We start from the raw sequence: 26,975 nt of genomic DNA, 5'->3' as shown, positions 1-26,975 counted from the left end.
TGGTGAGCAAGACCCCTCAGCAGCAGCAGGACCAGAGGCTGGCTGTGCACAGCCCAGTCTCTACAAGTGAGATTTATCCCTCCTGTCCTATTATTTGGGTAAAATAGGTCTAAAATCCAGTCACTGTCAGCTCTGGAAGTCTCTCTCCAGGGTCACCCCTCCCTCATCTCCTCAGGACAGTGTTGTCTTCACCACTACTCCAGCTGTGGCAGAGCCCTCCCCGGCACGACACTGCAGGGGAGCATCCTTCCCAGAGGGGAATATTACAACTGTTTTCTGAAATAACAGTCATTATCTTTCCATTCTTTTCCCCCTCCCTCCCTTCCTCTCGCTTCCTCTTTCCTTTCAAGATCATCAATCATTATTTTAGCCTCAGAAAATCAAACCCATCTGTCTTCCAGGCTCCCAAGCACATGCTGCGATAGCTCGTGCTCCTTGGCTTGGTCCCCCTGTGGCAGCGGGCTGAAGGCTCTATAGATGAGAGTAATGAGGCAGCATCTCCTCGCCTCTGGCCACCGCATAGCTCTTGTGTAGACCCTCTCGAGAAAGTCACAATGAGTATTTCTTTGCATCTCAATTCAAAGTGGGACATTATGTATGGAGACATAAAAGCTCAGAACTTCTGGAGCACGGAACCCTTCAGCTGCTTTCCTTCCAGAAGTCACCAACATTTTGGGGTGGGCTGGCATCTCCTCTCCATCAGGTCACTTCCCTTCCTAGCTACAGCCAAGGCTGGCACCTCCAAAAACCTTTAGAAACTCAGTTCCTGCCCCATTTGACATTCAGGGTACAGCCAAACCACACCACTCCAAATCCTACAACCCAACCCAAACCTAAACACAAACCCAGCTGTGACCACAACACGCAGAGCATCCTCGTGAACAGAGGGACAAGGGCTGGCGCTGGGCAAGAAACACTGCTGAAAAAGGCAGCGCTGGGAGAAAACTGGGCTTTTACCATCCAAGCAACCTCTTCCCAGCACAGGCAGAAACCTCCAGCTCACTCTGGTGCTAACTGAGCTATTTGGCCATCGGTTGGGTACAATCTCCTTTGGCAGCACCTAAAGCAAAGGCAGGAGGGTGGTGGCCTCTCCCCCTGCCCCCTCCGTGGCTGGTTAACAACCCCAGTGGCTTTTGCCACCCTTTGCTTCTCTCTCTCTTCCTCATATCCCATTTGCATCCCAGGTAGTTACCTGGCTTAACGAGATAAATTCAAAACCACAGGTTTCTTGGGAGAGAGGTTTACTGCCGAGCTCAGGGGGCTTCTGCTTCCAAACATAACACACCGAAGGAGTCATCTCCTGCTTCAAGGAGCCAGCTAAACTTTAAAAGGATTAGAAGAGAATCATTTCCTTCCCATCTCCCCCTCCTTCTGTGTGCATTTCTAACATAATTAGCTAGGTGTCTCATAAGGCAGGGACAGATGACTTTTTATTTTTCAATGAACAATTCTCAGTCAGGAAAAAAAACCAGATTTGATGAAGCTCAACTGCTTTGTGGGTTTCCATCAATTTAATCTCAAAATTCATTGGGAAATTAGGAGAGCATTTAATTTTGATGAGGTTGAAATGCTTTGGTTTCCACTGCTTAATTTTGTTTTTATTTCAGGCTGTACACTGGGATAACACAATATATAACACAAAGCTCCAGATAATAATGTTGAAATTAAGCATTCCTCCTCCTTCACAGAAAGGAGATGTTTTGAACCAAAATATTTCAGAAGTTTCACATACGTGCTGCTTCTGCAAAGCATTTTGGTTTGGGTTGAAAATCCCCATAAGCCAATTTCCCTCCCAAGAATATGAGTTCTTAGCATCACCCACCACATTTTGAAAGACCTTCCCATTCCTCATGGTTCCCAAGGCATCCCTGGGCGATTTGTATTGGGAGGACAAACAGTAGCTCCTTCCCTGCTCCTGCATTTCTAATCCCATTTCTCCCCGAAATGGTTACACTTGTAAATTAAGCCACTTCTCTGCCTTCCTTTGCAGCAGCTAAGGAACAGCCCATGGGTTTGATATGGAAGAAAGCAAAAGAGAAGCATTAGCTCCAGATAGGCTGCACTAAGGCTGCATGGACCATGCCAAATTTCTCTTCCTTTTCCATATAAAAGGCTGGGACTGACACCACATTGGTGTCACCACAGGCCACAACTTCATAAAGAGACTCTCTGCTAGACGTTCTCCCTTCTGCGTACTGCTGAGCCAGCCAAACGCTCTCCTACCTGATGTGCTGATCCCACGATGATGGGAAGGAACAGTTCACATCGCCCGTTTAGGCAAAATATACTTTTTCCTTGCTCATATTCCAAATTTTCTTGCTAGGGGAACCTCGTCTTGGGAGCAAGGAGATGGTGATGATCAGCAGGATTTCATGCCTGTGCAGAACAGCAGCACCTGCTGCCTGGGCTCTCCTACCTCTTGCCAACACGTCTCCCAAGGTGGGATGGATCCTGGAGCACAGACACGCTGTGAACCCTTCCACATCCACCTGCAATATCTTCAGTACCAGTCACTCTCCTGACTTAAAAGAGTGATTCCCCAACATCTGAGGGCATCACAGATGTTGCAGAACTATCAGACCACAGCACCTGCACCCATACCGCTGCAGCAAAGCTGTACACAGCAAAGAAACGAGGGGTCTAATTCTGCTGCTACCTCAGTGTGAGACCTTGCGCTGCCTACTCCACCACTGGCTGTGCAATTCATGCCCTCCTGCATCTCCAGGAGATCCTCACGGTGATGAGACCTCATCCCGAGAAGCACCACGGGGCTCAGACACACACCTTCACCACATGCCTCTACCTGCTGCCGTCTCTTCCTGTGGTGATGCTGAGGATGCTCAATGCGCACCAGAGGGTGAGACCAGCTCATATGCCAAGATCAAACCTCACCCTTCTTATTCCCACGGGGCTGCAGCCCTGCCTTGCTGGGGCATCCGGACAGGCATGGTCATTGGGCAGCAGATGCAAGCAATCCCCCCTTCTTTCCAGGGAGATGAGAGCACTAGCATCAGTGAGAAAAGCTGAGTTAAGAGGCAGGTGGGGAAACCTGAATTTAAGCCACACAGGTGCTTCCTTCAGTACCTCAGGGCCAATTCACAGGTTTTCCTCTCAAATTATAAATGGTCAACACATGAGGGTGAGCGCTTTTCCCTCCTCCAGAATCGTCCCTGCTGGCTGAGCAGTTATCACCAGTTTGCTGTGATCCTTGCAAGATGCTACAAAATCCACACTGGACTCCATGTGCAAAGCAGAGCCATCACACTTAGAGAACCTCACTGGGATCTTGTTTTCTTGAGAAATGCCCATGGTTTCCCCAGACCTGACAACAAGTCTAGGATGCTACAGGGAAAAGCAGCATGGAAACAGATTAGCTAGAGCTTGGGGATTGTTTTGTTGTGTTGCAAGGTAGGGCTCAAAGGCAAAGCTCCCGTTAGCAACATCAAGGTCTCAGCAAGGCTGCATCTCGTACTTCTTAAAATTACACAAAAAAAATGCCTCCGATAAGAAAAGAACTGCAGAAAGTATTTATGCACTAATGCCATCTACCGGGTACAGGTAGAAATAACAGAAAGACCATGAAAAAAGGGGGGAAAAGGGTCCCTTGGGAAGTGTGGGATGAGAGCTGGGGAGCTCTCAGCCCTCTGGATTGGGACTCCACTACAGAACCTTCGGGGTCTTCCAGGTGACCCCTTGCATGCAGGATTTTAACTAAGCGAAGTGATGTCCTCTTTTCTCCTTCCTAAGCCCAAGGAGACTGTCCTCAGAGACTCCACCGCGAGCTGCAAGCAAACAACCCTTGACATTTTAACCAAGTCCTTTTAAGGCCAAATAATTAGGTAATGGCAAAGCCCACACTGCTAAAAAGCCCGAAGATAAATGCATTCCCAGTCCTCGCAGAGTGACTGGAAGCTGTATTAAGGGCACAAAGGACCTGGTAACAGATGATGATTATATAAAAGGAATGAGAAATCTTTGAGATTTGTGCCGTTCCTCGGTTGAGCTGCTAGGCTCTGGCTCTGCTGTGTATTAATTGCTTACAAGGCTGCATGTATATTTTATGCTCAGTACCTGCCTGGAACATTTGTTGGATTTAGCCTTGATTGATGAACCACTGATTATATACTTTTGTGGTCCTTGGCAAATTAATATAACTGTTGACTGGTAAAGATTAACAACATGTCATGATTTTCCTAACAGTGTCCAAGGTAAAGCTGAAGCAAACCTAGCGCTAAAATTAGTACGCAAATGCTCCCTGAACTCTATAAAAAGGGGATAGCTTAATTAAATTACATCCTCATATTGCCCACAGCACTTACCAAATTGGCAAATTGAGTTCACAGCAGTTCAGCTTTCAAACTAACTGACATCCCTGCAAATTTGCAGCAAGTGACCCCATCCCTGCTCGCATTGGAAGCCCAGTTCACACCCAGCAGACTATAGGAATAGGAATGGGATGAGGCGGGGACATAGCACTCAGAGCAGAAAGTGCTGTAAGGTTGTGTTCAAGGGCTCTGGTGAGCTCTGAAACTCAGCTCCCATCACCTGCAATCTCACTCAGTGCCATGAGCAAGATGCAGGGCTGGGGGCAGCACTGGATCCCCATTCATTAGGCTGCCCATTCATTAGGTTTTTCCCCAGACAACAGCCATGGACCACAGTCAGAAACATAGGACAACGTCCTCCAGACCTTTGCTCACACCCCTGCCATTGCTGGGGACCTGCAAGCAGGTGATGAGGATAAAACTTTGCATGGGGTTGGGAGAGCCAAGATGGATGGAGCACTGTGCCCTGCTGTCAGTTCAATGGGAAGCAGGGAGAGAAGTGGAGCAGAGGGGAGATGCAGCAGCCTTCTCCAGGCTCCCCTCAGGGAGCTCAGCTCTGCTGTCCTCAGGCTGCAGCTGGGACTGGGGAACTGGGGCAGGGGGGGATTCACCCATGAGCAGAGGCTTTGGAGAGGGGCAAAGCAGCCTCACACTCCTGCGGTGGGGAGAAAAAGGGGTGAAGAGCGCAGGGAGGAGAGAAGGGAATCACTGTGACCATCTCCTGCCCCCATGGGATGCAGAGCCCCCAGGGGACAAGTGTGATGCTGGGGCACTGGGGGTCCCACACTCCCCCTGTGTCACCTCTCACCCACAGATGCCACGGAGGGAACACCCTCCCAGAGAACAGCTCTCTTTGCTTCTCCTTTTCCCCTGCCCCGATTGCTGTACACAGTTCATTCTCTTTACATAAAGCCTCAGTTAGGCATTACAGAAGCCGTGGGGAGGGGGTTATTTTCCCCCGAGTGACACAGTTTTCCATTTCTGCCTGTCTGTGCTGGTGTGGCAAGTGCTAGGCCTGTAATTTATTGACAATATCTATCCTAATATATCCTTTAAAAAGAGGCATCTCTTCCCCACAGCATGGGACAAATGGAGCCCTAATTGCTACAGGCTGCCTAGGAGGCACATTGGTATTCAGAGCAAAGTAACACCCCCAAAAAGTGAGTAAAAAACCCTAAAAGACTAGAAAGGCAGTGTCTCCTTGGAAAAGGGAACAAAAGAAAATGACAGTGGGAAAAGAAAGGAGGAAAGGTAGAGGAGCAGCAAAGGGAGACGGCATCAGGCACTGCTGGTGACACATCAGGCTGTCGTGCTAAATGGCCTTAACAAGCAACCGAGAAGGGGATAATGAAAATGCCACCCCCGGGACGGCACCGCTCCAGCCTGACCTTTCCCTGCTGCCGTGTATAAACACCTTCAATAAATAAAGAGACACTTAACTCGTGCCTCTGCTGAGATGAAAGGTATGGGGCAACGGGGGCTCTGCCTGTGGCGAGAGAGGGCTACAGGGGCTTTGGGTGTGTTTGCAGGGCAGGTGAGTGGGTCACGAGCTCTGAAACCCCTTAGAGGTCCACCAACCATTGCCTGGCAGGCAGGCAGATGAAAACAGATGCTCCAGGTTTGCCCCAGTTATCCAAGGCTCTGCCCCCACGTCTCTGGATGTCGCACGGGACTCAAATAAGCTCCACATGCAGGGAAGCGGTGACTTCGCTGTCAAGGGGAGATGGGTTATTGCCGGGAGAGGTGCTGAGCTCTGCTAAGGCTCACTCGGATGACTGAGAGTAATTCAGAGCCTCTGCTCAAAACTAATGGTCTGGGCTCTAAGAGGTCTTCTGCAAGGGGGGGGGGGATTGCAAAACCTGGGACCAGGTTGTCTGGCAACACCTGAGCGTGTTCAGAAACAAATCAATACTCTGAGGGTATCAGAGGGCCCGGGGGGGGGGGAAGAAGGATGGCGAGATTCTTCATCTTGCTCCCACGCTGGGAAGAACAAAGCAGGAAAAGAAGCAAGACTGCTTTCAGCCTGTGCTTTCTTGACAAGCAGGGAAATGACCACCAGCCTCAAGCATTTTTCTTTTTTTCATCTGAGCTCCTGGCGCCTTCCCTGAGGTCCATAAGGCATACGTGATTTGCACTGAAGGCCATAGGGTCGGAAGAAGCCCACCACCAGCACACATCCCCTTGGCCACATCCTCAGAGAGAGAACAGACAGTGTCTCCCTCTGACTTTGTCCCCAAAGCAGTCGCTGTACCTACCACGCAGCCCGTCGAGTCCACCTTGCGATCCGAAACGCACTTGAAGTTGCGAGTACAGCCACCGTTGTTGCGGGAGCAGTCTCGGACCGGCCCAAAGGAGGAGAGTAAGTCATTGATGGTTTCAAAGTAGGTGGACAGCATCGCTTCTTCCCTTGGAGAGAAAAGGCACCGTTTATGGCTGGCAGCGAGCTGGCAGCACATGGCACAGGCAGGGCAATACCGTGGCCATAAAGAGGGTTGCTCTAGCAATATCACAGCATTTTTATTAGTAAAACTGAGTCAAAAGAGGCTTCCCAAGAAAATTAAGGCTTTGTGATTATGCTATACATAATACATTTGCTGCATAACTCTGATATCCTTGATGAAAACCAACCAGTTACAGGGTTTCAAAGATACCACTTACCATTTTCATGCAAACTGGCAACTGGGAGTATTAATAGCCTGGGGTTGTGTGTGAATCCAAGCCCATACTAGACAGCAGCAAATCCACAACAGCAAAATTCCTACTGAACATTCCACAGCTGGGACAAGCCTCTCCAAGCACCCACACCCTGTCCATCACCTGGGATCAGTGCTGAAGCTGGAAAGTCATATGAAACTTGCCCTTGCACTTGCTGGGATGTGGATGCAGAGACTCATCCCTGTGCTCTGGGGCACTGGGGACCCGGATCAGGGGATGTGGGCATGGGTGTAGGCACAGCTCTTGGCTTTAAAAGCCCCAGACATGGCCATGCTGTGACATCCCCCTCTTAAGCAAGCAAGAAGCATAAATACCTACAAATTCAGTGGCCATGTAAGGCCTTGGGAAGCTCCCAGCCCTGCCTCTCCAAGCTGCGCACACAGCAGATTTTGGCTGTGACAAAGTATTTACGCACTTGCTTTCTGCTGGGTGCCTGCAAAAGGAACACAGATGCTTGCTAAGAGCTTTAAGCATCTCCAAGGTATTTTTCATCTTCAAAGCACGTGTTACATATTATCTGACCTCTGCAACCCATCTGGGACAACAGATCCAGTCACCCTCTTACGGACAGGAGAGAGACTAAGTAGTTTACACAAGGTCACGACAAGTCACTGATGGCCATAGACTTGACCTCCACAGGCTATTTATTAGGTCTTTACACAGAGGGGGCTGTAAATAAACATCGACCTCCTCTGACCTTAAAATAGCCCCTAAGGCAACGCCAGGAGTCACAGGGTGGAGGTTATTCCCCCTTTTTTATCTCCCCTACTCTCCCATGAGCACCTAAAAAGCCCCACAATGACTCAATGCCCAGTGCCAGTCTCTCTTTTTTGGGGAGGTTTAATTTGAAAACCTTGTGCTTGGCAGTGAAACAGTTGGTGAAGGAATATTCAGCAGCTCTTGAAGACCACGGCACTGCTGCCTCAAACTAGCACTGCATTATCCATCATCGGAGGGCCCCTGCGCGCGCACACACGCCGTCACACTCACGCACACAGCCCTGCCAACACCAAACACTCGAAAAAATCATGAGTCAGCCATTAAAAAAAATATAATGAGATGGGCATAAAAATGATGAGATTTTAAAAATAAATCAGTCACTGAGTGGGATTTTTTTTTTCCCTCCTCTAAATTTGCTTTCTGCTTTCTGAGCCTTTAGGGCGTAATTGAGCTTTTCTCTGCAAACTTGAGGGCTAGAAACTACCCAAAGACCAAACCAAAAGAAATAATGCCCTCTGCAGTGTTGAAGTCACAGGCAGAGGTTGTCCAGGGAAGCTGTCGCTGCCCCAACCCTTGAGGTGTTCAAGGCCAGGTTGGATGGGGCTTGGAGCAACCAGATCCAGGACAGGAACTGGATGGGCTTTGAGGTCCCTTCCAACCCAAACCATTCTATGATTTTGCAGATTCCAAACGTCCTGGCAATTCCAGGATTCCAGAAGCCATGACTTTCAACAAGGAAAACACCACAAAACTAGCAAGAACTGGTGAATTGTACACCCTCGCTTGGGCAGAGGTAGAGGGCAGCTTCTCCGCTACCATGGGTCAGGACAGATGAGTTGCCCCAGCACCGCCGTAGCTCTGTGCTCACTACACTGCCTCCAGCTGCATCACTGCCCCATGCAGCAAATTCATGTCAACACTCCCTGCTTTCACCCCAATTCATGCTTCCCAATTAACTTTTCCCTCTTGGCAACCAGACTTCCAATATTCCCCCTTTTCTTGGCCCATCTCCTAGATTTTCCAGTATATTTGGAGCTGAATCTTCCTTCTGTCCTTTCTTGGTCACGTTTCAAATATATTTAGAGTCCCTTTTCTATTAGCACTCTGTTCCCTCCAGAACTTGCAGCTCCTCCGAAGTGAGGGAGTGAGAAAGGCAGAATATATTACATCAGGGCATGTATTTCTGCTGGAGAGATGGGGGGAGAGAAAGGGCATATTATTTACTAACCAAAAACACTGTTTATTAACGTAGGGAGAATTATTTTTTAAAAAGTACCCAACAAGCCGTGACAACTCCTCCACCACCCACCCAGAAAGCTCAGCCCCATCTGGTCCTCCTGAGGCATTTCTCATTGTGGGTGGATTGCCAAAAGAACTGTGACCCCATTCTCTCTCCTGGCTTTTACATTTGGCCACCAAACAATCAGACTCCCCTGTAGCTCCTACATCCCAGGAGGGAGAAAGTAAGAAGCTACAGCAGCGCTGGGTGGTGTAAAGGAGACCTTGGGGCTGGATGCTCAGCTGGGGTAGCTCCGGAGAGCTGGAGAGCTACTGGGAGAAGCAAGCTTATCCCTCACATGATGCCATGCTCCCAGGCTGGGCTGGCAGGGGCAGCTCCTCACACCTGGAAGCACAAACCAACCTTTGGCCCTTGGGAAGGCAGAGGATGGGAATGGGAACCTTGCTCTTTGAAGTCATGTCTGGCATAACAGATGACCCCCAACAAAGCACGGGCAGGGGCTGCTGAGCTGGAATGAGCCATGAAGCATATTCAGATATTAACTTCACTGGAAGGTGGGGAAGAGAAGCTGGAGGGAAGTGTTCAAATGTCACCTGCGAGAGGAGCAGGGTGACAGCGCTACCTGCACACCGAGGGAGGATGCTCAGCCGGATAGCTTTCGTGTTGGCCGTCACTAGATTAGAGGAGCATCACTTCAACACAGTGCTGTGACAAGGGGGATGCAAGCAGATGAGAAGGCTGACACGATGCTCAGAGTGAGCTGGGAGCAAACTTTGTTTTCCTCTGCCTCTGGAGGGGCTGGCAGAGCAGGGCACGGCACAGGCAGGCATTGCTGAGCCTTTGGCACTGCCAGCTTCAGCAGCTCCTTTTAATTTTCATGGGTGAAGAGCAGTAATTAATTACCCGTCTCCTTCAGTGACAAGGGGACGGGTGACGTGTCAGGGAGCAGATGATTTCCCACCCACGCAGCTCCAGCAGTGACCCTTGCCTGTCCCTCCCTGCCCACTATGTGGGACTGCAGCACTGAGTCCCCAAAACGCAGAGACATCCCAGGAGAGCAGGCAGTGCCGACAAGGCAAGGGAATCATAGAATCACCAGGTTGGAAAGGACCCACTGGGTCATCGAGTCCAACCATTCCTAACACTCCCTTAAACCACATCCCTAATGCCTCAGGAGCGATGGCAGCATCTGGCCACCACTGCACAGTGCCCATCAGGGACAGCCGTCCCTCCCCACTGCCCGGGCACCCCAGATTAGACCGGCTCTGATGGATGAATCACTCTCCCTGCAGTAACGAACCGCCTGCGAAAGAACAGCTCTTTGCTCGTGTTCTCCATCTCTCCACATTGAATTTCATTGACTGACGCTCAGATCCATTCTGACAAGGCAGGAAGGAGAAGACGGGCTCTGCAGCTCACGCCGTGCCTGAAGCACACCCAGAGAGCCAAGGGAACTTGCCGGTGGCCCTGGCCAGACCCAGGTGCCGGAGCCATAAGGACTAGGCAGAGCTCAGCACCCAGCATGCTGGGAGGATGGGACAATTCTGCCCTGCTCTAAAGCAGACCCTAGGTCCCATCAAAAAGGGCATTTTGGAGCAAGCGACCTAATTTCTGCTGCTGGATTCTCTCCACAAACACATGTGTGTCTATGAACACACGCACATTCTTTTTCTCTAACTTTCCAACCCTCTCAAAATCACACACTGATGTCCAAACAATACACTTATATATGAAATACACTTTCTCTCTCTGCCAGGACCCACTGATAATAGACAGCCTCAGTAAAAGCCTCTTTTCTAACAACTTCCATTGCTACCAACAGTCAGTGCAATGCACAACAGCAGAGCTCTCCACTGGACTGGGCACAGCTTCTATAATACAGATCATGGCACCTATCTTCATCCAGTCCTTGGCCACCTCCCATCACCTGCACTTGCCTCAATTCCCTCAAAAATACTTTCCTCCACTCTCCTTCTTCGTTCCAGTCCCTCATTAATGAGGCAAATTCAGTGACAAATATCACTAGGAGTTATTTATTCATTAAATACCAACACCGCACAATTCTCAAAGCTTCCAAAGCACTCAGCTCCTGAGCTTCACAGTAGCTCTTCTCTCCAGCTCATCCTGGAAGGGGCTTAGTGGGTCTTATCCAACCCAGCTGCCCCTTTTTATTGTTTCCTAATGGTCAAAGAGTTCAGTGTCTTACAAAGTCAACCATCGCTGAGAGAAACAAAGGAAAGGACGCGAGCTGAAGACTAAGTCAGTGCTGTTCTACCATCTGCTCCCCAAGCTGTGTTTGGAGAGGGATCAGGAGGAGATTTGGGGTTCACGAGTTTCTAGAGACAGGGCACACTAGCAGCAAAAGGCATGATGCTGCGTTACCTTCATCTTCATCCCAAAGGAGGGACTGGTACAGAGCAGGGATGAAAACCATCCCGCACAGCCCGGCCAGGATTCTAACTCAAGAACTTCACAGCCTGCAACGTGCTTAAGCTCAACTTACACCAGGTTTCTTAGCACCGTGCTTGAAATCTGTGCCTGCGTGCAGCAGATTTATTCTTTTATGCAGAAAAACTGAGTTTCTGCCCAGTGCACTCACAGACACTTTCCAGCCACTCTAATAGGAGTGGGAGGTTTGAAGAAAATCTACCATCCAGGTCCTAAACAGGGAGAAATCATCCTTACTTGAGTGATATTGGAGAAGGCATTTCAACAGAGCTACGCTGACGCACCACTGCTGATGAGTTGCTTACTATAAATTTTCCTGCTAGTCGCACTTCTTGTGGTAATACTATAATAAACACTTGCAAAATCGCTCTCCCAAAAACCTTGAGGTATAAAGTGTGAAAAATTCCCTACCACGCCTCAATAATTTGCTAGCAATTCAATAAACCCATCGCTCTGCCAGAAGCTCACCTCAGCATCCAGAAGGACCAGAAATTTAATTACATCAAAGCAAGGCAAAACCAAAGACACTGGAATAAAAGCGAGCTTGGGAAGCCCATCCCAAGCAGCACACATCCTGAGGGATGCTGGGGCTCACCAGGACCCCCCACCTCACTGCAGCCCCCTTGGCGGCGGCACGGTTCTGCCGTAGGAAGGACCATGATGCCATGGCTGAGATAAATGACAGTTCTAATTCCGAGCATGTTTTATTCCTGTTTCAGGGAAGCATTGTGGTCACAACTTCGACCTCGCACAAGCCAAAGGCAAACGCAGGCGCTGCTGGCTCAGTCTCCCAGGCAACCTCAGTGCCGGGAGGCTTCAGAAAAGGCACATGAGCCTTAATAGTGATGATGAAGCACGGGCAATAAGCGCGCTGGAAATTACACGTGTCAGCGCCTGCTTCACCACGGCTGGTAATTAATCCCAGATCCAGCAGTTGGCATTTCCCATGCGGTCGTAATACCATCAGGATGTTCCTGTGTGCCAGGCACCTCAAAAGCAACATGCAGGGCGGAATGGATGGGAATGGGATGGTACAGGGACTTGGAGCACAGCAAACACCCTTGGTCAGACAGAAAACCCACACTAAGCACCTGGAGACATCAGCTGGGAGAAGAAACAGCACTGCTGAGCATCATCGAATGGTTTGGGTTGGAAGGGACCTTAAAGATCATCCAGTTCCAACCCCCCTGACATAGGCAGGGACACCTCCCACTGGATCAGGCTGCCCAAGGCCCATCCAACCTGGCCTTGAACACCTCCAGGGATGAAGCAGCCACAGCTTCCCTGGGCAACCTGGGCCAGGGCCTCACCACTCTCATGGTGAAGAATTTCTTCCTAATGCCTAATCTAAATCTTCCCCTTCTAATTTATAGCCATTCCTCCTCATTCTATCACTACAGACCCTTGTAGAAGGTCCCTCCCAACTTTCTCGTACACCTCTTCAGGTACTGGAAGGCTGCCATAAGGTCTCCCTGTAGCCTTATCTTCAGACTTCTTCATGTCCCACTGTGGCAGGTCACAGCGAAAGGGATGGGTGTTGTCCTAGATCCTCATCACCTCGTTCTGCATTTATTTAATACACAGGTTTCCCAGCCATTTTTGATATCCCAGGCTTTATCCTCCTGTTACATCTTTCTGGAGCCCTGATGACCATGTTCTGGCCAATTGCAGAGGCTCAGCCCCATCACGCTGCACTGGGAAAATATCCCCAACTCCTAGGCATTTTCCACCTGCTCCTCATCAGCTTCATCAGGAGCAAATTCTTCAAGGCAAGGGTGGGACTCTCCATACTTTGAAGGTGTCCAAGCACTGACAAAACTCCTTCTCCCCTTCCATGCAACTGCAGAGCCCCATCTCCCTGCTGCTATTACAACTCCTCCTAAAAACCCAGATAACATTTTCAGCTTCAAAGGAACCCATTTCCCTCTGTTAACTATGTCACCAGCCAGAGCCAGACATGCCTAATTCAGATTTATTAACTTTAGTTATCAGCGTATGAAGCACGTAAAGTTATCTGAGATGAGCCTGGCCCATGCCTTTCCCTACTCTGCTCCTCTAAACTTCAGTTGCAAAGAAAAACTTTATAACGTGAAATCTAAAACGCAACGAACCAGGAGCATGGGAAAAAGCACAGTTTCAACACTGTAAGAAATTAAATCATTAAAAAAATGCAGCATTTAGAGGACCAGGAGTTGGAAGCTCCAGGCTCAGCCAGGAGAAACTGGGCTCCTCACACCCCTGCAACGTCCAAACTTCACCTTTTGACATGGGGTTCTAAGCTGCTCCAAATATTAATAACCTAAACAATTAAGAGTAGTGGAATATCCCTGTTCACAGTGGACTCGGTAGTTGTGTGTATTAATTGGTAGTAATTGAACACTAATTATCTCACAAAGTAATATGTTTATCTAGCCAAATGGATCATGCTATGGGCATGGGGGTTATTAGTAAAGGCAATTAATTAATAATTTTAAAAAGTACATAAATGAAAATTATCAAATAATTTCTTTAAGCTAATTGATATTTTTAGTATTGTACTTTAGTATCTCAGTTTGCCCAGCAATTCCTTCCATCCCGCTCTCTCCAAGCATTCCTTTCAAAACACTGACCTTCTAAATAGAAATAATAAACAACTGGAGAGGTATTTCTCACACTCAGAGATAACACAGTGATTACAAGGAAGGAAAAAATCTGCACAGAAGGAGAAATGAGAGACCATAGGGAGGGTTTGTGGCTCACCGCAGCCAAGCTGCTCCAAAGAGAGCAGACCTCGCTGATACTGCTGGAAAGACCTTCCACAGGCTGCCATGAAAGAAGGGCAAAAACACCTCTAGCAATTAAACATTGACCTCAGCATCACGCAAGCGGCCACGCAGGATTCCCGTGGGCTTATCCAGAGGGATGGAGTGAAACACACCACGCCACAGGAGCAGAGAGAGTGGTGATGGCGAGAGAAAGTTGGTTCAATGTTCATTAAACGCCCAGTTCTGACCTCAGAACTGTGTGTCATGACCAAGGGAAGGGACCCAGGAGGCCAAGAGAGGCCAAGCTTGGTCAGTGCCACGTCCTTCATGGAGATCATGCTTCTGCAGGAGGTCGGCACGGAGGTGGCAGGAGATCTTCTATCACCCCCTCTTCTCACTTCTGCAACTGGCTGCTTGGCTCCAACCCAGCAAGGAACACACCGTCTCTCTCTTCTCGCAGCCAAGAGTGGCTGTCATGCATAGCATCTCCTAGTTAAGCTTACAGGGAGTAACGCCCTCCATGGGGGATGCCACGTCCAGGCTTATCTCCACCTTGATGGTGGGATGTCCACTGGTAAAGGGATCCTGCAGAGCATCTGCTTTGCAGTGTCAAGATATCAAGGTCCATCAGGCATCCCACAAACAAGAGCTAGTGCCACACAACATGGGTACACAGAGGTCTGTGTCCACAGAAAGAGTGTAATAAGGGAAATCACAAAGGTTGCAACGCCACATACTCAAAACTTAAGAAAATGTGAGAATCGAGGTTGTCAAGGCAACCTTAATTCAGTGTCTGGTAATTATGCACTTTGATAAGGGTGTTGATTGCAAGACCACATACAGGAGAGTTATCTGAAGGACCTATCTCTCCCCAAACACTGAAGGTGATGGGGCTGAAGTCTGAGATCCTGAAATAGTCCAGAGCTCAGAATGTGATGGTTGCACTCGATGATCTTAAAGATCTTTTCCAACAAAAAACATTCTGCGATTCTGTGATTCAGACATCCCCAAACTCAGCTCCAGGCACCCATGAACATCTGCAGGCTTCCCTATGCCCTACAAACAACTTCATGTGCAGCCTCTCAGGTGGAGGACACATAGCTCCTAATTTACTGTACTCTATTCAGACACTGCTCTGCATGCACAATTACTCAGCTCCTCACGGGCTGCTGCTTCTCTGCTCCACACCAAAAAGTAGCAGTATTTCACCACCAATGAAGCGATTACGTTCCCAGTCTCCCTGTTACCATCCCAATTTTACAGATAGGGAGTAAAGGGCCGAGAATGGTAATGTAAAAAACATCCACTATGTTACATGCGTCAAATTTGAGACATTTGGAGTTGATTTTTCAGAGTGCTTAGCATTAAATGACACTTCCCTGCTCAAAGCACAGTTCTTGCTGACTTCGGTTGAAGTTTTTACAGCTCCACATTAATGCAGACCATTCCCAAAGCAGGTTCATCAGCTGTGCTGTGTGAAGCAAAGGTGAAAATCTAAGATATGATCACGCCATCAAAGATGGTTTTATAATGCTCACGCACAGAGGGGCTGCCTGAAGGCTGCATAAAAACTAACCCTGGCACCCCCTGGCTTTGGAGTTTTCAAACTTGATAACATTTGCTAAAGAGAAGCCTAATTGGGTTGGTTTGTTTTTTTTTTATGGGCAGGGAGGAAGGGGAAGGCATTCAGTTTGGAAAAAAAGGACATTTTTCAGCAGCAGTTGCAGGATGCAGCAATGCTCAGCCTTGGGTGGGCAGAGCAAAATCACCTCAGCTGGCTCCTACCACCCTGCTTACCTCTCTTGGTCCAGTATAATCCATCCTCTCCCCTATTCTCCCAGTTCCCCTTCCCTGTTCCACCCATACGTGGTATTTTTGGCCAGCTGCTGCCCTCCCTCACGCCCTCAACTAGCATTTCAGAGCAGGGATGCTCGGCTGTGCTCAGGCACAGAGGATTGCTGCCGACTTTTGCTGCTAAAATCAAACAAGACTTCACGCCGTGTGCAGTGATTCAAGTTTTTCAAACGCTCTTTTAAGCTGGCCAAATTAAGGCGGTTCTTCGCCTGTAAAACAGAGGCCTTCCACAAAACGCCTGCCTCAATCCTCCACAACAGTTTTGCCTGGGGGAGAAAAAGAAATCTTAGAAAAAACAAGCAAGCGAGCAAAAACCTAGACAGAAGGCTTGGGATCTCTCATCCTAAATTATTAAAGGTTGAAAACATCATGAGATCGGTCAGGCCACCCCAGTACCAGGCAGAGATTGCAGCCCTGTATGGGCTGGTTCAAAGAAGCAAGATTCACATAGAATCTAAGTGAAAAATGCTACTAATCTCACTGCCTCGGTTTGCTCTGGGCATCTCGCTACCTCACCAGGATCTGCTCCCACCACAGACCTGATCAAATAGCAGAGAAGAAGAGAGCATCCAGCCACCTTCCCCTTGTCTTTGCCCTTCAAAATAATCAGCCATCAGCAAACCATGATTTCAGGTCACTGCTCGCTCGTCATCCCAAACGAAGGAGCAAAAGGATTCTCTTGTTTAAAATAAACATATTCTAGCCCAAAAGATGGCTTCACTGTGGCAGTTCCCATCTCTCCATCCTGATTTCTCCACCTAGAAACTGGGAATTTTCTTGCTGATAGAGCCTGAGAGGGGTCAGAAAGGCAGAAAGGAGGTGGAAGGAGCCCAGCCTGTGCCCCAGCCCCAGGGCAGGCAGAGCCCCCCATGCCACAGCTCATCCCCCAGCCCCACTGGGCAAAGATGACCCACAGCACCCCATTGGTACTGGGGATGGACCCAGCATCAGGTATGACACACGGTCTGCATCTGCCTTCCATCATCGTGAGCATTTCGCAATGGTAAGCTTGAAAATCCCAGCTTGGGGCTCAGACTTCAGCACATGCTTAGGCACAAATGAATTTTTCCTTCCCTTTTATAGCCTTTGAGAGTATTTGGGGCAAATTTTCCATTCTAATAGGCTCTTCAGGATCTGGATTTAATTTTTAGCAGTTCATGACGGACACCAGGGAAAACTGGACTCTGCAGGAAAACCAGGAGAGGGAGGGGGTTATCCTTAGCCCTTTGTGTGCCTATGCCCAGGCAATGGGACCAGCCACATCCCAGACTCAACAACTCTCATTACACAGCAACTGGTTTTTTTCTAGATATGTATAAAGTGCCAAGATGCGGTGGTGATAAGCACTTCAGAAATGCCGATAGAATTAGATTAGATAAATAGGAAACAGCCAGGGCTACAGGATCAGACATCCATGCCCTGATTTTCACAGATGCTGCTATCGATCCGCTAGGAATAGATGGCATCGAGCCCCAGGGAAACTGGGTGCCGGGGATCAGCCGTCCCCACATGGACAGGGATAAGCATTGGGAGTGGAGATCCCTACTTTATTGAGACACTCGCCGCAGGCAGAACTGTCCATGAAGAAGTGAGCTCCATAACGCTGCAGCAGCACAGCATGTCCATGCAGCTCCAGTGGCAACACCAGGCTCTGCAATAAAGCTTTATCCAGATGAATCTCCCTGAAAGTTACACAGCTGAGTGACCTTCACCACCCTCTCCACTTCCCAGGTACGACCAGAGCCCACTCCCACAAATCTGAGGAGCTGGGTGTGCTGCTTCCCATCCAAGCCACTGGGTGAGCAAACACTGGGGTGCATAGAGCTGCATGGAGAGAGGGGTAAAAGCTCATGAGAAGCAAAACTACAGCTTTTTGGAGAACCAAACCCACAAGCTGTATTTTAGAAAGCACCGCATACCTGGGTCAGTTACTAGGGACACGTTTATGCAGACATATACATAAATGCATAGCTTTGCTGCTATAAATAGCACCTTCTATGAGCAACGCTTGCTGGCTTTGAAAAAGCCAGGTGAGTGTCCACAGACAGAGGAACTGAGGCACAACTAGATTATTTACAGCTCGTTTCCAGAAGTAGTCTTTGAAGTTAGAATCCAATTAGTTTTATACCTAGGGAGAGATTTGCATAGGGATTTTCTGTCCATATGGGCAGATTTTTCAAAAGGACTCGGCTCTTATCTAGGCACCCAATGCAGACCGTGTTTTCCAAGGTGCCCAGCATCCATTAGGAGCTTCCCTGAGTACAGCTGGCTTTGTCACAAGGGCAGCACTCTCCTTCATCAGCTACCAGTCATGAAGCCCTTCTAAGGACACCACATGCATGGGTCTGATGTACAGAGGGGAGGAACACCTGTGCTGCCTTTAGTAGGGACCCATCTCACTCCTGCAAGGAGATGTGGGCATCTCGGAGCAAATAATTTCTTACCATGCAGAAAAAGCGTTTTCTGCTAGTTTAAATCTCTGAGGAAGCTCAGCCAAGGGTCAGAGAGGTGACATCTCTGGCACAGGGGAAGTGATGGCCATCAATGGCTGGGCAAAGGCCACGAAGACCCTGTGTAGTAGTCGCATCCCGTTAAATCACCTGGGCTATGACCTCAAACTGCACCCACACTGCCAGAAGGGTTTATCTTCTATCTCCCCCGCAAAGGTGTGCCACCGCAGCAGCAAGAGATGCCTGGACAGACCTCAAAGCAGCCAACACACTGTCCCCATCTTGCAAACTCTTTGAGGTAGAAGCTGTGTTTAGACCCAGGCAGGGGAAAGCTCTCTTCAGTGCACTTCAATGAACCCTTCCTGATTTGCAGTCTCATGAATACCCTGATGGAGAGGTGAGAAAGCCTTTCCCCATCCCCTTTCATAAACCCACCACAAACCACAGCCGCCAGGAGCCCACAACACCGTGCTTGAAAAAAAATCTCTGATCCAGGCGATGGCTGTAAAGCTGTAAAGCATCGCCTTCAGACTTCTGAGAAGAGACCGGGCTTCAAATGCACATGAAATCCCCAGAGGCCAACATTTCACAAACAAAGGGCACCTACTTGGAGGGAGCGGGCAGCCTTGGCTGCAGCAATGCCTGCCTGTAATGAGCTGACCCCCAGGCTTCCTCCCAGCTTGCCAATGCGCGGGGTAATTGCTGTACATTTTTAGCCTTGCCTGCAGTCATACTGCATAGTGAGGCTGTCAAGCTGTGTCCAGGGCCAGGTGGGTTCAGAAAAAAAGGATAATAAGCATTTAAAAAAAAAAAAAAGGAAAAAGAAAATAAAGGAGAAAAGTCTGGCACTGCATCCTGTTGCATCCATTTATGTTCTTGCTGAACCAAACTGGCTGCCATCAAAGCAAATGGCAGATGAAGAAAACATTGACTTTCTGCTTGGTTCAATAAATAAGATAAATTGAGTGGGGACTTGAACGTGGAACAGAGAACATCATCATTTACTTGAGGACTCTTCCTTATGTAGCAGAGAGGCTGCAGCAGGGCACAGTCTGTGTCTCACATAAGGGGTAACGGCGTTCCACTTGGGAATTCAGTGCTGGCAGGCAGGAACCATGCTGGTTCCGTTGAGGCTTGGGACTATTCCATGGGACTGGGTCCGACGTGCTTAAAACAGAAGACCCTGGACTCAGATCCCAAGAAATGACTACATAGGTCTACGTTCCTGCAAATAAGCATCTGCTGGTACCAACACAGGAGGGGAGGTGGGGAGGAGAAGACAAGAACAGCATTTGCACACTGCAGGACCACCCTCCTTCTCCTGTCCATCACATTCCACTCACCACCTTTAGTTTAGTATCTTTCTTAATTAAGGAGACTAAAAGCTAATCCAAGGTCTGCTCCACAGGGCTGAGGAGGATGCCCAGAAGACAACTGGCTTCCTCTGAACAGCACTAGAGACAGACATACAGAAATGTGTGGAGCTCAGGCTCCCATCATGAACCCCACAAAGCCCCTCTGCCAGGGAGGGAGCAACAGGCGAAGATCTTCTGATGGATGCCAGGAGCATCCATCACAGTCCATAGCAGACAGTGCTTTCAGGTAGAAGAGGGAGCCGGGAGCATCATGAAGGCTCTCTATGGAGGTAAGGGAGGGCTGCTCCCACGCTACCACCTCACTAGAATGCACTCACTCCTCCTCCCAGGGTGACCTCAGAGCCTGACCCATCTCACGCTGCAGCAGCACAGAGAATGATGCCGACCCAACACTGCTGGCAAGGAGAGCTGATGATTATCCAAAGCCTCTCAGACCAATGTTATCCCAAAACACAGGCCAAGACTCCCCTTTGATTACATCCATGAGGGCCAAAACATTGATTTTTCTGCCAAAAAGGAGCAGCAGAAGTAAGCCTCAGAGAATGTGACCCTTGGAAAAAGAGTCAAGTAGGAGGGTTTTGGAGGCAGAGCTCACCAGAGAAGCAAATCTGGGGATTTACGAGCAAGAAAACAGTTGTTTTGTTGTATTCTTACCATTTTACCTAAACAGGCTTCTCTGCATGTATTTGCAAAAAACCCTATTTGCAAAAATACTTGTTTGCAAAGAGCAAATCGCTTGTTTGCAAATCACAGCCAAGACTAAGCTTAACTTATTTCTCCAAGTTTTTCTCTTGATGGAAGGAGCACCGCAAAGCCAAAATGCTACCTGATCGCTTGCCTGAGGGCTGTGAACATATTTCAAGCATTTGGCCTAACACACATTAAAACGCTCAAATATGACTTCAGCAATATTCACCTTTATCTATCCAAACCCAAACTCAGTTTAAAGAAATGAAGATGACCTAAAGTTCCTGAGGGGCTTTTTTTTTTTCCACAGGAGATGAGCAGAGAGACTTCCCAGGAATAAAAGCCCTGAGCAGGAGCTGGCATTTTGGGATCGGCTGCAGACTCGGATCATGAATTACCGCGTGACCGTAGGCAACTCACAGGATGTGTCAACGCTCCAGACTCCTCATCTGTAAAACGGGGACAACAACTACCTACCTCCCACCGTGCGGCAGAGTTAATTAATGCTCTTTTGAGTTGTGAAGATGAAAAGCAGCCTCTAACTGCAAAATTGTGTTGTATTATTATTATGAATGAAGCCTCCGCGTGTTCCATCAGAGTGCACTTTAAAGCAGTGCTACTGTAGACACTGTGAATGGTTCCCAGCAGCTGGATGACTGCTGGCATTCGCAGGAGTTTGACTGTAGACTTGCACGTAAGAGCTTTGAACATGCTGGGGAAGAAGAAAGGGAGGAAAAGCAAATAGAAATTCCACCACATTTGAGGCTTAGCACCTGGAGATGATGCTCCCACCCTTCCTGGGGGCTGGAATAAAACAAACCAGAGACAACAGCATCTCTTCACCTCCTGTTCTTGTCTGTGTTTTACCTTCCCCAGCTGCCATAGCCCTGAATGCAGAACATTGGGCAGATCATACTGCAAGGGCACTTCAACAGGAAATTCACATCACAGGGCCACTTCAGGAAGTGATTAAAAATATTGTCTCTATTTGACAGGTGGAAGAAAGTAGCACGAGACACTGAAATCACCTCTTACAGACACACAGCAAACTGAGGGCAGAACAACATCCCTGAACTCTGCAAAGGCATAAGCAGATACTTTGCTCCAGCCAGGGCAGTATCAGCTATGCCCAGATGCCGGCATCACCCAAATCGCATCCCCATCCTCTGAGGCGTGCATGGAAGGGACCGCAGGAACACTCCTCACCCTCCCACCCACTCACTCACCCACTCCAGGGGCTCTCTGACCCTGCAAGCCCCCCCTACCCTACTGCGAGCATCAAATCCAGTGGAACAGGTCCAGAGTTCCCAGTGCCAGCCACAGCCCCTGAGCTGTACACGCAGGCTCAGTCCCTCTCCTGCCATGGATGGTTTTGAGTTGACAACACCAAACTAGTACATAGCAAAAGAAAGCTCATTTCGTAGCTCAACTACTTTAGCCATATCACCTTTTTGTACGTACATATCCTGCATTATTTAACAGAAGGACCAACATGATTTCCTTTGCTCCATCTCGTGTATCTCGCCTGCATCTCTCCGAGGCAGAAACCTCCTCCTCCAAAACCTACGCAGCACCCAGCACTTTGCCCTCCCGACCCTTCAGCCAGCCTCTCCGTGCCCTGGTGATGCAACCAAACCCGGTGGAGCCGCTGGCAGCTCTCCATCCCCCCTGCAACCCATCTCTATGCCTTGCCTGGCTGCAGGACTCAGATACCTGCAGCCCACAGCGGCCACGCTGCTCCTGATAGGTACCTTTCATGTTTAATTCAGAGTCTAGTTTAGTTAATCTATTTTTTAATAATTCATCCCTTCCATCTTAATTTTGGTAGTTGTTGAAAATCCCTAATAAAACATTTAGGGGCTCTTTTACTGAAGCAATGGCATGATTTACTTGATGGAATCCAGTCTTTGATGTCCTGTCTTAATTCCTTCCCTCCTACTGCGCCTCAATCCTGTTTATCGCTGTACCGGAGGTAAGAAGTTCTTGTCAAGTTTTGTAGTACTTAAGACGCTTGGTCAGTGTTAATAATTCAGCTGCCCCACACAGCTTAGAAAAATCATGTAGCACATCGGCCTCTTCCTTTTATCAACAGTTCCCTCTGCCACCATAGATCTGGGCATCATCTGGGAGCAGTGTAGAGGGAACAGGCAGAGCATCCCAACCAATGGGGGTTGGAAGCGTGAGCAAAACACCGCAGGTGCCAACTACATTGTTGAAAGGATATACAACCTTTTACAATGGTTATATTTCATTCTCTACTGCCAGAATGGAGAAACATGCTGGGTTTTTGCATCCGTAATTGGGAAAGAACAGATGGTGGAGGCACAGTTGGAAGTACGACTGCCATAAAAATAATCTATACAGCTTGTAATTCTCCAAGATGTGAGGAAGAGGAGGGCCTGCCTTTGCCTGAGCGCCCAAGCCTGGATGCTCACACTGCTGCAATATGGGTGGGAACGTTTGGTTTGCACTTGTTGGGATACTGAGGTGTTTTGGTGGGTTTGATGGGTTTTACCATTTCCCTTCTCTCTGAATTCTCCTCTTGAAGCAATCTGAAGAGTTAACAATTGAATCATAGGATTATAAAATGGTTTGGGTTGGAAGGGGCCTAAAAGATCATCCAGTTCCACCCCCCTGCCATGGGCTGGGACTCCTTCCACTGGATCAGATTGCTCCAAGCCCCATCCAGCCTGACCTTGAACACCTCCAGGGATGGGGCAGCCATGACTTCTCTGGGCAAAAGCTGCTTCCACCAACTATTTGTCTGACCCCCACATACCATTTGAGGTACATTTCCCTCCCAAACGGCCCAGCTAAAGCAACTGCCAGCTTTGCATTGATCTTAATGACATAAAAAGAGGAGCAGGAAGTCCCAAGCACTGCAGGCAGGTAGGGCAGGTAGGGTTGTCTCTGGAGTTCACTTAAATTCTAAATGGGGGTGATGGGAGAAAGAATTATGCAAAAGAACTCCCCACTGATTCATGAAAATTGAAACTTCTCATGGGAAGGCACAGGCTTTGCCATCACCTCTATCGCTTTCAGATCTCAAGAGTGCTTCTCTGTAAAATCAGAGCAAGAAAATTGCCTGGAAAAGGCCAGACATTTAACTGATATATGGAAATTTATGTCCTTGTGCTGTATGATTCAGGCTGTGGTTTCAGAGACCTCTACACTCTTCAAACACCCCAACCACCACTTTGTTCAGTACCTCTTGATGGGTGAGGGTTTTTCTCCAGGCTTTTGTTTCTGTTTTGCACTGTTTGTTTCTCCAACATTAACATATACTGTAGACAAGGTAATACTCCATCAATATGGAATGGAGAAAACATCTCAAACCTCCAAAAACCCCACTGGAAAGAGTAATCCTTTCCCACTCAAAGCCAGAGGCCAGCACCTCCATCCTGATTTATGAAGCAGAGAAAGAAAGGGAATAGGAGCAGCAACCCCTGGCTGGGAACACCAGCACCCGAGTCTCCCAGACACCGTGCTTCCCACAAACACCTCTGTGGGCTGGACACGAGTATTTCCTCAGCCACAAAGCTCTCTGTTAGGCTTAAACTGTTCACTGTGATCATGCAAACAAGTACCTCTCCAAATCTTTACTCTCTGCCCTGCACACACAGGAGCCAGCAGGACGTTACCTTGACAGCTGGCTTTGCTTTATGGAGCTGTAAATACATTTTTTAATAGACTGGCGGCAAGAAAGATGTGTTTTCAGACTCAACAATATCCCAAATTAACTGCAATTCATTTGAAAAGAGGCGAAGGGGTTGGAGGGAGAGGGAATGCGAGCCTGAAACCTACAGAATATAAAAGCCTTGAAAACAACAGCCAAAAAGCCCCTGCACAGCTGCCTTCTGGCTCTCGGAAAGAGATTAAAAACCTGAGCAGCATCAGGCTGAAGCAGACGTCACAGAGGCCACCCTGGGCCACGCTCATGCTCAGATAAGACTCTTCCTTATTATTTGCCTGAAGACAACCAAGCTTTCATCAACGCATAGCTCTGTCTTGTTCCTTGCATTAGCCTGTACGAGGGATTCATCTAAACCGAAGAGAGGAGATGCCAGATATTGGTGCCTGGGGCGACCGGAGCCTCTGCTCGCATGCTCCCTGTGGACCTCGGAGGGATCCTGCATGGAATATCAGCATCTCATCCTCCTTCACCATCTCACCCCACTTTGTACGGCAGAGCATTGAGCCTGACGAGCCTTTGTTAGCACTGGCGCTGCTCTCCGACACCTAATTTGACTAACCCTTTAGTGACTAATTTAATTACCCCAGCCCACAAACTGACAGACAGCTGTTAAAAATGGTTATTGCATTATTAATATGCTCCAGTAATTTCCCATTAAAATTATACTGTTAATAATTTTTTTCCCTGTATTTCTTCCCTCTTAATTAGTCTATTTAAAACTTTGAAGGAATATTCTCTTTATGGTAAATGGGAGCGTCGAGCAAATTACATTTTTGATTGAATACTTCTGTGATAGGCCAGCAAATAAGACCGTTGAGTTGTTAATTATTGTCAGAGTTTCACACGATGCCTGCTAATGAGGCAGTCAATCTTCTCTGCCATTCCTAGAATATTAATGGAGGCCTTTGGTATCGATTCTGGCACCAGGAGAAGGCAGGATCCCCTCCTTCTCAGGTGGCTCTATGGAGGGCAGGGGGGGCTCTGCACTAGGAGGGGACACAGAGGGGACCAGAGACCTTTGGGATGGGCTGAACCAAGGAGGACTTGAGGCTGGCTGAAGCTCAGGAAGCTCTTGGGTGCACCAATGGTGGCTGCACAGCTCTTAGACCCAATGAGGGAGTTGGCACATCCCTGCAGGGATCAACCCCATCGATGGGCATCGATGAACAACAGCCGCACCCAGGCAACTGGTCTCTCTGTACCTGCCTGTTGACTCTCAACTGTATTAGACTCACCTCTTATCTTCCTCTGATAAGAGAATTTGTGTTTTGTTGTTTGTTTGGTTTTTTTCTCCTAAGGAAAGGGAAATACCTGATCTGTCTGAACATCAACAGATAACTTGACAGAGACACTCAGGGAAATTATCAGCAAAGTGACCAAGGATAAGGATTGCCATGAAACTGTGAGGTGACTTAGAGACCACACAAAATCAGCCTTTGAGTTAGGCTGGAAGGTGCAGCAGGGAGCTTTCAATGCCATTTCTCAAGCCATTTCGGAGTTGATTCCATTTGATGTTTGTGTTAATGCTCTCATTAAAGGATGCAGGAGTTTGGCAGCAAAGTCTGCCAGTGTCAAAGTGGTCAGACTTGATGACTCTTCCCATCCAGGCTCCCATTGCCCAGCTCACAGACCAAGTCTTCTGAGGCAGGGAGGATCCTCAAGTCTCCTCGCCCACGGGGAGATGTGGGATGGTAACTGGAGCCATCAAAAGCTTCCTGCAGGAATGGGGAACATCATACCTCTTGTTCAAAAGGCAAGGAAGAACTAAGGAGACAGATATCCTGAAACAGCCCATCCACAACAAATACTCTTGGCTTACAGTAGTGCCCAACTCAACTACTCGGAGCAGGTCCAACAGGGCTCAACAGACACTGACAACAGTCAATGTCCTTTGGACTCACATGGAAGCCAACCACCAGGTTACAGGTAAAATGCCACCACAAAGACTACTTGTGGGCAGGAGGCAAGCAGAAACCCACAGTTTCCCCAAAGCAAAGCTTTGCCAGAGAACAAGAGGAGGAAAGTGGATACTATCACTCAACAACTGCCAAAGCCCTAAACAGAGACCTTGGACATGGCCAGGCTGCGAGCCAGATCGGCAGCCACTACTTGTGCTTGCAGGCAAAAGGCACCACTGCCCAGCCTGACTGTCTGGATATCACTCAGGGAAAATAGCCGTGGTGCTATTGCAGTGGGATAAGTCCATCCCTTCCCACAGGGTTTTCAGGGCAGGGTTACCTGGGGAGGTAGTGCAGAAGAGATGCTCCACAGCATTTACTCAGGTAGATAAGCCCTAACACACACCATGGACTTGTTGCAGCACATACAGGTCACATCTGGTATGGATGGTTACAAGCAACATACTCACCCCTTGGACTCTTATCAGTCACAGAGCCCTTTATTAATCCATCAACAATTTAACACATTATAAGCTACCCAGCTATGGCCCCAATCTGGCTCCAAATCCAGAAGACTCCCACTTCAGAGCCAACATCTCCAGCTCTGGTCTATCTTGATACGCACTGATTAAAAAGGAAAAGAAAAAAAAAAAGAAATGTGGACTGAATTGAATAAAGAGACTTCTACTGCAAAAGCTCAGCACATATTTACACAGTATCTTGCCTTAATTCTCAACTTCTTCATTTATGTCATTTTAAGCCTTTCGCAGTAGCAGGGAAGTATTAGTTGGGGTTTAATTATGTGCTGCTGGGTTCAGCGTGGC

At 48.4% G+C, this 26,975-nt stretch overlaps 1 protein-coding gene across 2 annotated transcripts in view; it reads right to left on the bottom strand.

Moving 5' to 3' along the window:
- Window positions 1-26,975, bottom strand: part of ASTN2 (astrotactin 2) — a 347,344-nt gene that overhangs the window by 151,152 nt on the left and 169,217 nt on the right. For both annotated transcript variants that reach the window (XM_054084080.1, XM_054084081.1), the window contains one exon: window positions 6,581-6,731. In XM_054084080.1, coding sequence (XP_053940055.1) covers window positions 6,581-6,731 — 151 coding nt within the window. The remainder of the gene's footprint in view (window positions 1-6,580; window positions 6,732-26,975) is intronic.

The sequence above is a fragment of the Cuculus canorus genome, chromosome 19 (assembly GCF_017976375.1).
Source record: "Cuculus canorus isolate bCucCan1 chromosome 19, bCucCan1.pri, whole genome shotgun sequence".
NCBI classification, from domain to species: Eukaryota; Metazoa; Chordata; class Aves; order Cuculiformes; family Cuculidae; genus Cuculus; species Cuculus canorus.
This window is presented reverse-complemented; position numbering and strand designations above follow the sequence as displayed.